The sequence below is a fragment of the Musca vetustissima genome, unplaced genomic scaffold, assembly GCF_032173495.1.
Source record: "Musca vetustissima isolate MV318-11 ecotype Yass unplaced genomic scaffold, APGP_CSIRO_Mvet_v1 utg704, whole genome shotgun sequence".
In the NCBI taxonomy this organism is placed as follows: Eukaryota; Metazoa; Arthropoda; class Insecta; order Diptera; family Muscidae; genus Musca; species Musca vetustissima.
Window position 1 is genome coordinate 808,839 of NW_026876336.1, and position 14,256 is coordinate 823,094.

At 28.1% G+C, this 14,256-nt stretch overlaps 1 protein-coding gene across 4 annotated transcripts in view; it reads left to right on the top strand.

Annotated features, from left to right (window-relative positions):
* LOC133338860 (protein ROP) overlaps positions 1 to 5,584 on the top strand; it is a 324,624-nt gene extending 319,040 nt beyond the window's left edge. For all 4 annotated transcript variants that reach the window (XM_061546978.1, XM_061546979.1, XM_061546977.1 and 1 more), the window contains 6 exons: positions 3,276 to 3,795; positions 3,949 to 4,070; positions 4,165 to 4,278; positions 4,351 to 4,518; positions 4,599 to 4,783; positions 5,343 to 5,584. In XM_061546978.1, coding sequence (XP_061402962.1) covers positions 3,276 to 3,795; positions 3,949 to 4,070; positions 4,165 to 4,278; positions 4,351 to 4,518; positions 4,599 to 4,783; positions 5,343 to 5,565 — 1,332 coding nt within the window. In that variant the 3' untranslated portion in view covers positions 5,566 to 5,584. The remainder of the gene's footprint in view (positions 1 to 3,275; positions 3,796 to 3,948; positions 4,071 to 4,164; positions 4,279 to 4,350; positions 4,519 to 4,598; positions 4,784 to 5,342) is intronic.
* Positions 5,585 to 14,256: the final 8,672 nt, after the last annotated feature.

The following is a 14,256-nucleotide window of genomic DNA, read 5'->3' on the forward strand; positions in this document are numbered from 1 at the left end:
TTTTTTATTGTCCTGATTTCTTCTTGATGTTGTTTCAAATATATTTTTTAAATACTCTTCCTATTACTATTAAATGTTGTAATTTATATACATTTAATGTTATATTCGTATGTATGCATATATGTGTGTGTATGTATATGTTCTTCAATGCAGGGAAATTCAGCAAGATTATCTAAAAGAAAAAAATTACGAAAGATTTTCAAAGAATAGCTGATACATGAACTTTCTAACAAAGTTTTTCTTTGTGCTTCAACAAAAAGTGTTTAAGCTGCCCTTTCAGGATCTTTAAAAATCCTAATGCGTTTTATTTTAATAAAACTTAAGAAAATACAAATGTTTTTCGAGAAAACCAAAAAAAGTCAACGAATTAAAAAAAAACTACTCCAAACAATCTCCTAAAGTTTTGTTTTACTTGTTTTGTAGTGTTCAATTTAATGTGTATGGTTATATACAGATAAACAAATCGTCATCTGCCTATATAACTTTCAAAAAACTCAATATAAAAAATTCCCAAGTATTTTTTTATATTTACACGAATAGACAAATATATGCCAAATTACATAGACTCGTTTTTTAACAGAAAAAACGGCAACGAAAATAATCCCAATTCTTTATTCTACATTTCCCCCAAATCCCCCTTGTCCTTTTATCCTTTATCTTCCCCCTCCAAAAAATGCTTGAATTACAAATGAATGTATAAACTCTTTGCGAAAAATTGGCCTAACAAAATTCGAACAAGAGTCCATTTAATGTTTGACACAAAATTCAAAAAATAACCCAACCCCCCTGTTCCCCCACAATATGTTATGGTGTCTTATGCATTGATTTGTAATTGTTTATGTAATTTGACATATAACTCACGGGCATAAATGACAACAGCAATATTTACTAACAACTACTACTATTTAAGAATAATATATAACTTGTGTTTTTTAATTAAGAACTTATTGCTTGCTTTTAGAATTAGCTATAATCCCACCCCAATACAGCTTTGTATACTATATGCATAGAATATAGTTTTTATTTTAATATAACACATACTCTACTCTTATAAAAATGTCATATTTTTTTGATTTTCTTAATTTTTTGTGCAATTAATGATTTTTTGCAGCTTCCAAAAGTCGGAGATCTGCGAAGGTCATTTAAACCCCTAAAACTTATTTTAAAAATAATTTTCCGTAACATCCAGACACAAAAAAGAAAACAAATTTTGTCGTCCCTACAAAGATCGTTTCCATCAAGTCAGAATGAGTAGTTTTTAAAAGGATTTTGCGTCCTATAGGTCTTCTATAGACAGAAGATACCTATTATGATGATCCAACAAGATGAAAACAACTTAGGGGACCCCCATTTTCGGTTTCAACAAATCGTTTTTTTATTTCTATTTAATTTGAAACTATAACTTCTCAAGAATAATATGAAGCGGCGGTTACAGCTTAGCAATGGACGAGTGGATAGACACCGGACACAACATACCGCACAAAAACAGGCAACTACTGAGTCAACAATCAATACCTTTGATTCAGACCGCATACCTGAAACGAGAGTAGTGACATGGTGTGAAACTATAATACCAGATAGAGAACAATGGAATAGTGGAACACTAGTTCAGATGCCGACTGGTATCTGTTGCTATACAGCTGGCTCTCGACTCGGAGGAAAAACTGGACTGGGACTTTTTATCGAAGAACCGGGTACTGAAATTTCTCTTCGTCTTACAGATAACAGCACTATCCTACAGGCGGAGGTTCAAGCTATAACAGAATGTCTTAACTGGTTAAGTTTAAACCAATATACAATAAATATTACAGTGAAACGCTGGAACATTTCATGTGCCATTGCCCAGCCTTCGGAAAAATTATTGGGAAATTACACTTTTCACGGACGAACCGATCTGAGGGGGTGTAATGGAGAAGACTGAAGGAGTTCTCAAAAAACACGGAATTCCTAGATTCATAGGGGGATCAAAACCCAAAATGTTGTTAATCTAAACTTTGTCTAATTCTAAATTTCTCCGCATTTCTAGAGCGCACAACAGGCCTCAATTGGCTTATGTGTATGTCCTTCTCATGTTGGGCATGTGGTGGTATTATCCACCCCTCTTTTCGACCTAACCTAACCTACAAGTATTTAACAAAAAAAAAAATCGAAACTTGAAATCGAGAATGGGTGGAATCCCCTTTAAATGAGGCACTTTTTTAAATAATTATTTTGCTAATAATTTGGCTAACTTATAGAAGACTTTCCGAAGAACTTTTATGAACAGAAAGTCACGTCAAAAGGAAAGTCATGTCTACAGAATTTTGTGAATGCCTATTAAAGGTAGAATATTTCCTGAAAATGCATGATTTCTGGACCTTAGGAAAATCATGCAATAATCGTCTACTGGCCCCGCGGTTGTTTGACTCTAAAATCAGTTTTTTAAAAGTACATCATTTGTTATGGGTTTTTTTGTCGTATCTAATTTTAGTGATAATACGGAAAATTGGACAATCCGTATTGGCGTCTGCAATCAATTGTCCGGATTAGCGATATTTTAGTGTATTCTATTCAATTGGCTGCAATAATTCAATCCCATCCTATCATCTCAAAAAATAAATACAATTTTGCTTTCATGCATTTCTGTTGCCTTCATCTTCCATTTGCTTTTCTTCCCCAGCTTTTTCCATATATCATCGAGTATGTGTTGTATGCTTTTGGGATATGGAATGTCTTGAAATTTGTAAAACTAAATAATATATAAATCCATAACCTTTAAAAAAACCCTATGATAATGTATATTTAAACAAAGGAAATTAATTAATGTATTATTGTTTTTATTTTTATGTGCCACAAAAAATATATATCTTGTGTTTCTTTTTCTATACACCAACAACTAAATAACTAACTACTACCACCAACCAACCAACCACCACTACTATTACGCACGTTTTCTTTCTCCACTTTCCTCAACTCTCAACTACTATTTCTACTACAACTACTACTACCCAACTTCAACTCAACAACAACAAACTGCACCGCAATCAAAATTAAATAATTAAATATAAATTATTAAAAAAAAAACAATAATTAATTAACCCGAAATCAAAACCAATTTTGGCCCACTCCTAAAATGCACTTTTAATCACTCCTACTAATATTAACTACAACTACCACTAAAACTAACTAACTTGTGTGCTATGTGTGTGATGGCATTTTGTTTTTGATTGATTGCAAAATTTATTTAAAAAAAACTGAAAAATGAAAATGAACCAAAACAAATGTGCTTCTCTTAGGTCTACTCGCTCGATTCGCCAGACAGTTTTCAGTGTTTGTACTCACCGGCATTCGCCTCGATACGCGCCAAACACCTCGAGCGCATTGCCGAGCAAATAGCCACCCTGTGCGCTACGCTCGGCGAGTATCCGATGGTGCGATATCGCACTGATTGGGATCGCAACATCGACCTAGCTGCAGTCGTTCAGCAAAAACTGGATGCGTACAAGGCTGATGAGCCAACGATGGGCGAGGGTTCGGAGAAAGCACGTTCACAATTGTTAATTTTGGATCGTGGTTTTGATTGCGTATCGCCCTTGTTGCACGAATTGACTCTACAAGCCATGGCCTACGATCTATTGCCGATACAGAACGATGTCTATCGTTTTACGCCCGGACCCAATCAACCGGAAAAGGAAGTGTTGCTGGATGAGAACGATGATTTGTGGGTTGAATTGCGTCATCAACATATCGCCGTCGTTTCCACCCAGGTCACGCAGAATCTAAAGAAATTCACCGATTCCAAGCGAATGTCTTCTAGTAAGTTATAGCAAAAAACAATAACATCAGCAAATCCAACACATCTTGTGGTTGTGTTGTGTAGATATGTCTGGCTGGGATTTTGGGTTTTAGTGACATTTTCCCGTTCTTGAGAATATGAAATTAATCTTTTGATTTGTGTTTGATTTTCAGCTGATAAGGCTTCGATGCGTGATTTATCACAAATGATCAAGAAAATGCCACAGTATCAAAAGGAATTGTCCAAATATTCCACTCATTTGCACTTGGCCGAGGATTGCATGAAGTCCTATCAGGTGTGTATAACATGAATTCGGGGGCGGGCAGGGGAGGAAATTTTTTCATCAACTGTGCCTCATTTTATTTTTTTGTTTTGTTTCCCTTTTTCAGAACTATGTTGATAAGCTGTGCCGTGTCGAACAGGATTTGGCCATGGGCACTGATGCTGAGGGTGAAAAAATCAAAGATCATATGCGTAATATTGTACCCATTCTTTTGGATGCTGTAAGTCAAAATGTTGTTGAGTAATTTCAATAAATGTTTATTTTTTTTCTTGCCTTCTTTGCCCCCACCCAGAATGTCTCCAATTATGATAAGGTACGCATTATTGCTTTGTATGTCATGATCAAGAATGGCATTACTGAGGAAAATCTCACCAAATTATTTACGCATGCCCAATTGTCGCCCAAAGATCAAGATATGGTGCGCAATTTAAGTCATTTGGGTGTCAATGTTATTGCCGATGTAAGTATCATCACCATCCGGCTAGTAGGAGGGGGAGATTTGGAATTATGTTTAATTGTTGTTTGTTCTGCATATTTTAGTCACGCAAAAAAGTTTACACAGTTCCACGCAAGGAACGCATTACTGAACACACCTATCAAATGTCTCGTTGGACACCAGTTGTCAAGGATATCATGGAGGATTGCATTGAGGATAAATTGGATCAACGTCATTTTGCCTTCCTCACTGGCAGGGCCCAAAATCCCAATTATCATGCTCCAACAAGGTAGGTGAAATGATTTGGGAAATGCTACAAAATTTTTTTTAAGAGAAAGAATGGGGTTTCTAAGATTTTTGACTAAAGAAAAAAACTCTAAAAATTCTGAATCTTCTTAAAAAAATTGTGCTTATTTGTTGAGCTTTTAGAAAGGAATCATTAACTACATGATTTTTGTGTGAAATCCTCTGAAGTATTTTGAAATTTGCATTTGGTCAATTGGGAAAACATTCTTAAATAATGTTAGCTTAATTAGTCTGTTTTTTTCTATATCTTTCGTAGATTAGTCCTTTATCTGTGAAAGATATTTTGATATTAAGGTATATGGAATGACAGCTAACAATTTTCTTTTGGTAGAAAATCAATCAAATGCCTTTAAAAAATAAAGCCCTGCTAATCGTATTCAATATGTAAAAGGACATCTAATCCATTTCCATTGATTTGTAACATTCTCCCATAGCATTTAAAAAAATATATTCATCCTTTTTGAAATTACTTCAGCGATTTGTATCACCTTTCTCCAATTAATATTGCCTTTGTTTTGTCATTTCATTTCGAACCAAAAAAGTGTCCGCTACGGTCATTGGCATAAGGATAAAACACAGGCCCAGGTGAAAAATGTTCCACGTCTAATTGTCTTCATTGTTGGCGGTGTGTGCATGTCCGAAATGCGCAGTGCTTACGAAGTAACCAATGCCGTTAAAAATTGGGAAGTTGTTATTGGTTCTTCCCACATACTGACACCCGAGACTTTCTTAAGCGATTTGGGTTCTCTCACCAAGGAGGACTAAATTCGCCACTACAATGCAGTATAATACAACCTAAAAAATATATTATAAACTAAAAAAAAATATCAAATATTGTTTGTGTATGTAGACAACAGGTATATACGACATGCTTACAACAAAATAGTAAATTATTCAAATATTTAAGATTTCAACAACAACTACTACTACTAACAAATTGAAACATATTATTCAACTAACAAAACAATTCTATATGTTATAAAAAAAGTATATAAACAGTTGAAAAAAAGAGAAATATATATTCAACAAAATGTGTAGTGAACAAAAGCAGCAACAAACAAATAGAGAACGAGTTTTGAAGATTGTATTTCGTTCGTCAACGTGTAGGGCGTTGAACAGAAATATCAAAACCACACCACAGTTTTTTTCTCCTTGTTATTATAACACTACTTGCATTATTTTAATAATTAAGTAATAATACGTTCGTTTTTCTTCTTTACATATATATGTATGTAAAAACAATTTCACTTTGATATTTTTATCACTTAGAAGTTGGCAAGAAATTAAAGTTATGAAAACTAAAATGAAATACAATTTGCAACTTAAAATAAAAAAGACATCGTCAAATTCTTGTCTATGAAAAAGGTACTATTTATTGCATTATTAGCTTTATCTGAACATGTTTATATATTGTGTAATTTTTAGTATAGTTTAAATTAAAAAAAATATCCATAATTTATAAAAAAACTATAAAAAGCAAATATTGTTTTAAACAAATTGAACAAAAACAAATAATAATAAAACATTACACTTCTTATTAAAACAACAACAACAAAAACTCTATCTCTTCTCTTTAAAATTTTAGAAAAAAAAGAAATATATTAACAATGTTAACCAACCAATCACCGATAAATTAGTGAAAACAAATGAAATTCTTATAAAATAGTTAAGGAATGTATTTAAAAAATTAAAACAAAAAACATTTTTTTAGGTTTTTTCTCAAGTTTTTTATAACATAACAACACATGTTACTTACTTTTAATATTTTAATGAATTCTAATGGAAAAAAAGTGTATAAAACTATGTCCCAAATTCGAAAAAAAAACTAAAAAACGAACGATTCCAAGAGCCTAGTTTTTTGTTGGCTTAAAATTTCAAGTAAAAATGTGCAAGACAAACAAAATTTAGCAGCATATCTTCGAACATCAACAACAATAGCATTGATTTTCTCTAAAAATCCTCATATTAACAGCATAATTTTTTACAATTTCAAAATAATTTGCAAAAAATTGTAAAAATCAAAAGTCTAGAGAACATAAATAAATATATTCCAAATCTTACAAATTTCATTTTATATTAGACAATTCGAACAGCTACAATTCTGTAGTTATATTTGAAGGAATGGAGAGTGACTTCCTTTTTTCAAAACATTTGTGAATTGCTGCCAATAAAAATTCTTTAATGTAAATCGGTATAAAATGATTTTAAATATAAATTTTTTATTCAAATGTGTACCAAGATTTTTACAATCTATTTGCAAATTATGTTTAGCAAATCTTAAAACATTTCTAAAAATAAATTATTTGGAAATGCTTTAAACCATTTCCATTCATTTTCTACTTTTTCCAAAAAAATAGTAAAATTCGTTGTTCATTAATTGTGATTTTGCCATACAAAATTTCTAATATTCGCAAACCAATATTCAATATTTTTTAAAATTTAATAAAGAACTTTTAAAGATATGTCAGATTTAAGTGAACAGAAATTTTATTTCAAATGATTATTTGCGGTTTCCTTGTAATTCACAAATAATTTTAAACAGTATTCCCAAATTTCCAATGCTTTTTCTTGTTAATATTAAAATTAACTTGATTTATAATAAAATATTAGTTAAAAAAGTAAACAATTTGCTCTAACCGCCAAGTACCACAACATCATAAAAATTAACGAAAGGGGGTTTATTAAATATTAAAACAATAAAATAACAATATATAATAAAAAAGTATAATATTGCAATATAACTCCCAAGGAAATGGGAGTTTAAAGAAAAATATAAAAAATTAATATAATTATTAAAAACAAACATATATGTCTATAATCTTATATTAAAAAAACAAGTATTTAAACAACTCATTTATAATCACACATATATAAATTAATATTATTTATCACATATAATATATCTTAGTTTTCTCAAACACATCATCTTTATGTTCAAGTGGAGTTTTTTGCATATTTAACAACCATTTTGCAAAAATCTCTCTATTAAATAAATGTGTTAACAATGCAAAAACAAGTAAAATTTAAAAACAAATAAATATTGCATGCAGTTTATTTAAAAATATATATATTATGAGAAAGTTTAACACACAATAACGTTTATCCGGTTTCATGTAATTGAAAGAAAGGTTATACGTTATAAATAACACTTAAAAATATATATTATATTATCACATATATAAACAAAAATATTTAAAACAACACATATTTAATATATTAAAATAAAAGGTATTAAGAGTATTAAATATTTATTAATAACAAGTTCTCCAACAAACAAAAAAAAAAAAATCAAATTCAATGATTTTTTGAGTGTAACCTTAATTCAAATCTATATTGCATTAATATATTTAATGAAATTTTCTTCTTCTAATATTATTTGTTTTTAAATAAATATTTAACAACTCTTAATACACATATATATCAACATATTTATATATTTAATCACATATATTATTTATCAACCAACTAATATATATATATATATATTTATTCGACAAAGGGGTATTATTATTACAATATAATTTGCACAATCCGATCTTGTTAAACAAAACTTTGATTTTGAAAAGAAATTTTCACCCATGTCTGTCTACCACACTCACATTTGGGCTAGAAGTGATTTCTGGAGACTTGATTTAATCGACTATAACATAATCCTAATATAAACAAATAATATGCGGTATAGGTTAATTAGGATTCGATCATACAACATTTATTTAACAATTTCAATTGTGCAGATATATTTTTTTTCAATTAAAATTGTCTTCTTTAGAAGAAACACCAACTAGTAATGACATTTCTATATAAACAGCTGTATCATCATGTAATGAGAGCACTCAGAGTGTGGCTTTTATGTTCTCTTTATGGAACTAGGGTTAAATGGTAACAAATAGCCACAAAAATTCTCCTTAATATAAAATTATTAGATAATGATTTAATTAACAGTTAAATGGGGCATAAACAAAATAGTTTTGCCTATTCTCCATATTTAATCTCATTAATTGTTCATCTCTGATAATTAGTTTTGCCAAAACGTTTGTTGTCCCAGCTCTCTTTGTATACATCATACTAAATGAGCTGCAATTGTCATTACTATTAAAGCCAACAGGCTATACATTAAATTAGCTTGGTAAATTGTCTTCTCTTAAAGCAAACTGGCCATCCATTAAATTGTCTTCTCTTTGGAACCAATGGAAACAAATTCATACATAGGGAAGAAAAATTATTTGATTATCAATAAAATTTAATGAAAATTGACTTTTCAATTGTAGTAAGGGTAGTAGTAATCATTGATTGCCATAAAATTTGCAAAAATGATGTGCAATATAAAAGATCGCAGTAAACTAAATAGTACTTCATGCTTTGAATAAAACGGGCAGCTTTTCCTTCATATGCTTGACAAATTTAACTGTAATATAAAGTTTGAAAATATTTAATGGAACTTATAAAGCTCCCAAAAATAAGGGCTAATTTTGAATAAAAAAATTGGAACCCTAGGCTAATATTGTAGTACCACAGTAAAAATAGAGAGTATTACATGTTTTCTTTACAAATATAGAAAGATTTCCTCTCCCCTAGGGACCTAGGGGATATAATAGTTTAGAAAGCCTTAGACTAGGCAGTAATAACAGCAAGAGGTAAATCGCTTTTAATATAGAAATGAACAAAATTTCCCCCTTATGCTTGACAAGAAAATATTCACTTAATTTTGAAAAGGGATTGTTTTCAGCCAGTTAACATCACTATGGCTTATATAAACATTCCTTTTCTAAATAAATATATATGCATTATATTAATCAGTATATAATAATCTTAAATATAAAACAAATACACAATTAGTTATAAGTGCTTTCAACTTTATAATACCTTTTTGAAAATTATATACATACAACCATGGGAAGTTTTTAATGGCAGAAAAGATTGTGTTTAGTAAGGTGACAAAAAACAAAACAAATCGAAAAATTGCAAAAATATTGTATAAAAATTAAATGGTTTTCGTAAGAGAATAAATAACTAAATACAATGCTCTCAACTCATCAGAATATGGATATACAAAAAAAAAAAACAATTATTTTCTAAAAAGTTTTATAACCAAAAAAGGAATAATTAGATATTACTGATACATTTTCCGTGAAATCATGATTGAAATATAAGGTAAATATTGCAACGATCAAAAATTGTCTAACCTATTAGAGTTGTGAAAAATATAATTGATCAATTTGACTTGCAACAATTTCAATTTGTTGCTGAGATAATTAATGGGTTCTTATTTCCATCAACTCTTTCAGCTGCAAATTACACAATTACAGCAAGTTAATAATGACTTAATGCAAATTTATTTTTCAAAACAACTCGATATTAATAATAATTACCTTTAAGCCTTTTCTGACAATTATAGGAATATTTTTTCCTTTCAGAGAATTTTGAAATTTTACCAATAAGTCCAAACAGAGAATATTGTAACTACAAATATGCAGTTAATCGATTTGATTTGTTTCATTTCATTTTACCAACAACATAAACCATGCCGAATAACAGAATTTAAATTAATTTTCGAAACTAATACATTTGATGTGTTGGTAGTAATGCTAGAAATTCCAATGAGAAGTTTTATTTTCACTCGATGACTTTTAATGTGATGTAAGCTGTAATAACAACAACAAAATTGAATTTAAGATCAATTCGATTATAAACCATGAAAAATGTGAAAGAAATAACATCAAGAACTTCTCTACACTTAATTTATTCAACAAATAATTATTGTAGTTTGAAAAAAAGCTATTGTCAAGTTTAATCTTTGGATATAATAATACAAGAGAGTAACGGTCATTTTCAACATCAGTGGCGCTCTCTCTATGACATGGTGTGTGTTAGAAGAGCAGTACACATTCAAAGAGTTAGTATTTCAAAAAGAATGTTATTCAGCATTAGATGAAGGACCCGAAGCTTTTTAGACATGATATGACCAATTCTTTAAACATCGTATTATTATTTTGGTCATTTTCATCTCGCTAATTTTAACACCTGAGCTCTTTTTTTGCAATGAAGGCCAGCAAGCCTTTGACTTGGCTCTCTTTAATTGCATTAGGATATGAGAGCAAGAGGAATAAAAGAGTTATTGGCCCTTTCATCTGAACTAACATCTGACCAAAAATATTAAAAAAAAGAGTTTCTTAACTGCTCTTTGTCTTAGCTCTCTTTAGACGTTAGAAAAGTTAAAGATAAAAGTATCCTTTGATTAAACTGCTTAGAAATTCCCTAGATGATAGATTTTACCAAAGTATTATTGGATGTGTTCCGGTACTTTGGTTTAGGTTAAGGAGCAACACAAAATATATATTTATCAAAACAACAATAACAACAATTTAAATGTTCTGCAAAACCCTTTTAATCCAATATATATCTCAAAAAATTAGTTTATCTTTGCATAACCACACTGAAGCAAAGTAATATTTACTAATATAATATTCAAACCCAAAAACAACAACAAGAATAAGCAAGACGAAATAAATGAAGAAATTAGCTTTTTAAGACAACCCATACAATAATGAACCAAATCTCAAGAATAATTACAAACAAAAACCTTTAAAAGGAGTTAAAAAAACAACAACAACAATTTGATCATTGAAATAATAACCAATTATGATGATGGCGGCCCTAGAAAAAATACACAATTTCCGAAATTTAAAATAAAATTATTATTATTAACAATTTATAGCATAAAGTATTAACTTATGAGACACCGTTAACACTACAAAGGTGGGGTCTTGCCAACCCCCTCTAGAAGGCAGCTAAGAAGAAGGAATTGTTAACATCTGGTCTGAATACACTCTCTTGGCTCCTTATATCCCTAAGCTACTCACACAAAACGGTCTCGGTTATACTTTATAATATTTTTCTCTCTCCAAAATAAATATGTTTTCTTTAATAAAACAAATAAAAACTATTTACTAACACAACCAATAATAACACTTTTATTATTATTATATTTAAAAAAAAACAACTTATTAACAAACATAAAAACTAAATCGTTTATTATTAACAAACAAATAACAAGAAACAACTATATTTATTATTATAATTATTATTAGTATATATGAGAAATATAAAAAAAGATTTGCAATTTTTTTGAGAAATGAAATAAAGTCAAAGAAATATATATTCTTAATGTCTATTTATAGTAATCCGAACAATTATTGCTTACTTAAAATAAAACAACAACGTAAAAATATATAAGAGTATTATTATTAATAATTAAAAAACAATAATAATTTAGTGTGTAAGTAAATGAATTGATGTTGCATAATAAATAAAACAACACATTTCACAAAAAACCAAAACAAAATATAATCAATTAATATTCATATAGTATTTAATAAGTATTAAACAAAAGCAAGAATAAGGAGAAGCTAGGTTAAAAAAAAAACGATGAAAAACAATTAACAAATTGATCAAAAGAAGAAGAACAACAACAAATAGTAGCAATATCAAAAACAATTAACATCAACAGCAGGGAGCCATCCATTATTAAATAACAACCAGAATATGGAAGGCACTCCTTTAAGAAGAAAAAAAATAATAGAAGGCAAAAAAATACGAATACTTTTTTCCAAGAATTTTTGATAATCTTAAACAAATTGCTATTATTATAAACTAAAAAAAAATTCAATATATTTTCGTTTCAAATTTTGAATTTTTGTTAACAAAGAAACAAAACAAACATATAAACAAAAATAAATATATTACAACAACAACATACATATTTATTAGGGCCGTCAAAACAAAACAAAAACACATTTAAGAAATTTTACAAAAATAGCTACCAATAATGGACAAAACAAATATCTAGAAGGCAGAGTCAATTTATTTCTATGATACCATGAATTGAGTAACAAAATGAGTAAACAAACACAAAACATTGGACATGACACACAAAGAAGGACTTACAAAAAAAAAAAAAAAAAACAAAAAATGAATAAACCCACAATTGGTAACCATAAATAAAACCCCCCTTTACGTTTTTTTACAAGAGCAAATTGTTGAAATAAAAAATAATATTAAACAATAAAACAAGTTAATTCGATTAATAACAATAAATCTTGGAAATCAATACAATTCAATAATTTCAAAAATAAAATGACATTTTTTGAAATTATTGAAAAATTTTAAATTTTCATTTTGTTATTTATTAAGGAGTTATCTATTGTTTTGCCATTAACATCTTGGGTGGAACATTTGCCGTAGCTAGCTCTGCAATAATATAAAAATGAAAATTTGTATTATAAAAATTAAAAAAATAATAATAATTCAATTAAAAATTCCAAAGGAAAAAATATATAATTATTTGCTTTAAAATTTCCAAAAAAACTTTAATGTATTCAATTTCTGTATAAACTATAACATGTGTTTCAAGAAAATGTTTACAAAAAATGTAAAATGACAAGATTTTACAAAACATTCACAGTAAATATTTTTTTTTCACAAAAAAGACAAAAAAATATTCACAGACTACAAGATAAAAATATTTTTACTGTAAAATTATTGTTTCCAAAAAAATCCATAACAAATTTAAAAAATATATAAAATATTTAAAAAATATTCAGGTACAATCGAAAAAAAATTGAAAATAATCAACGAATTTAGGTATCCATTTATTCGCTTTAGCTTTTTTGTATTTTCCTTCCTTCCTTCAATTTCCATTTCTTAATAACATTTTCAAAAATTTTTTACCTTTTGCAAATTTTTCAACAACATTTCCCTTTTGTAAGCAAAAATTCTTCTTCATACACTTTTTACATTGTAATGAAAAATTTTTTTCGAAATAATAAAAATCACAATTTCTAAAAACAACAAACCTAAAAAAATTATATTTGGTTTTATTTATTATTAAAGAAAAAAGAAAATTTATTTTTGTTTAAATACAAAAGGTAAGTAATGAATGGTCTACAAAAATTTATAAAAAATATTTTTTAGAAGACTTTATCTAGTTTTTTTTTTTTTTTTTTTTTGATAAAAAAAGTATAAATAAAGTGTTTCCATCTCTACCATATATTTATTTTTTACACTTTGAAGCTATACCTTTGAGGTAATTTTAAATTAACCATTTCGATTTATGCTGATGTGAAGGACCTTAAAAAATAATAAAAATAGGACTCATTCATTTATTTCAAAAATAAAACACATTTATTAATTTCAAAAATAAAACACATTTATTTTTTTGTTTTAATAATTAGTTTTATTTGTTACTTTCTCTCTCTTCTTTTTATTTTTTGTATTTTTTGTAAGAAACCTTTACTTATGTTTTATGTACAATAGTTTAATAGGAAATGAAAGTTTAGCAGGTATATTTTAAAATTATAATAAAAAATATATAAATTTGCAAAAAGAAAAACACAAGATTTGATCTTTATATACTGAGTTTTGTTTATGAGTTAAATTCTATATATAATAGCATTTTGT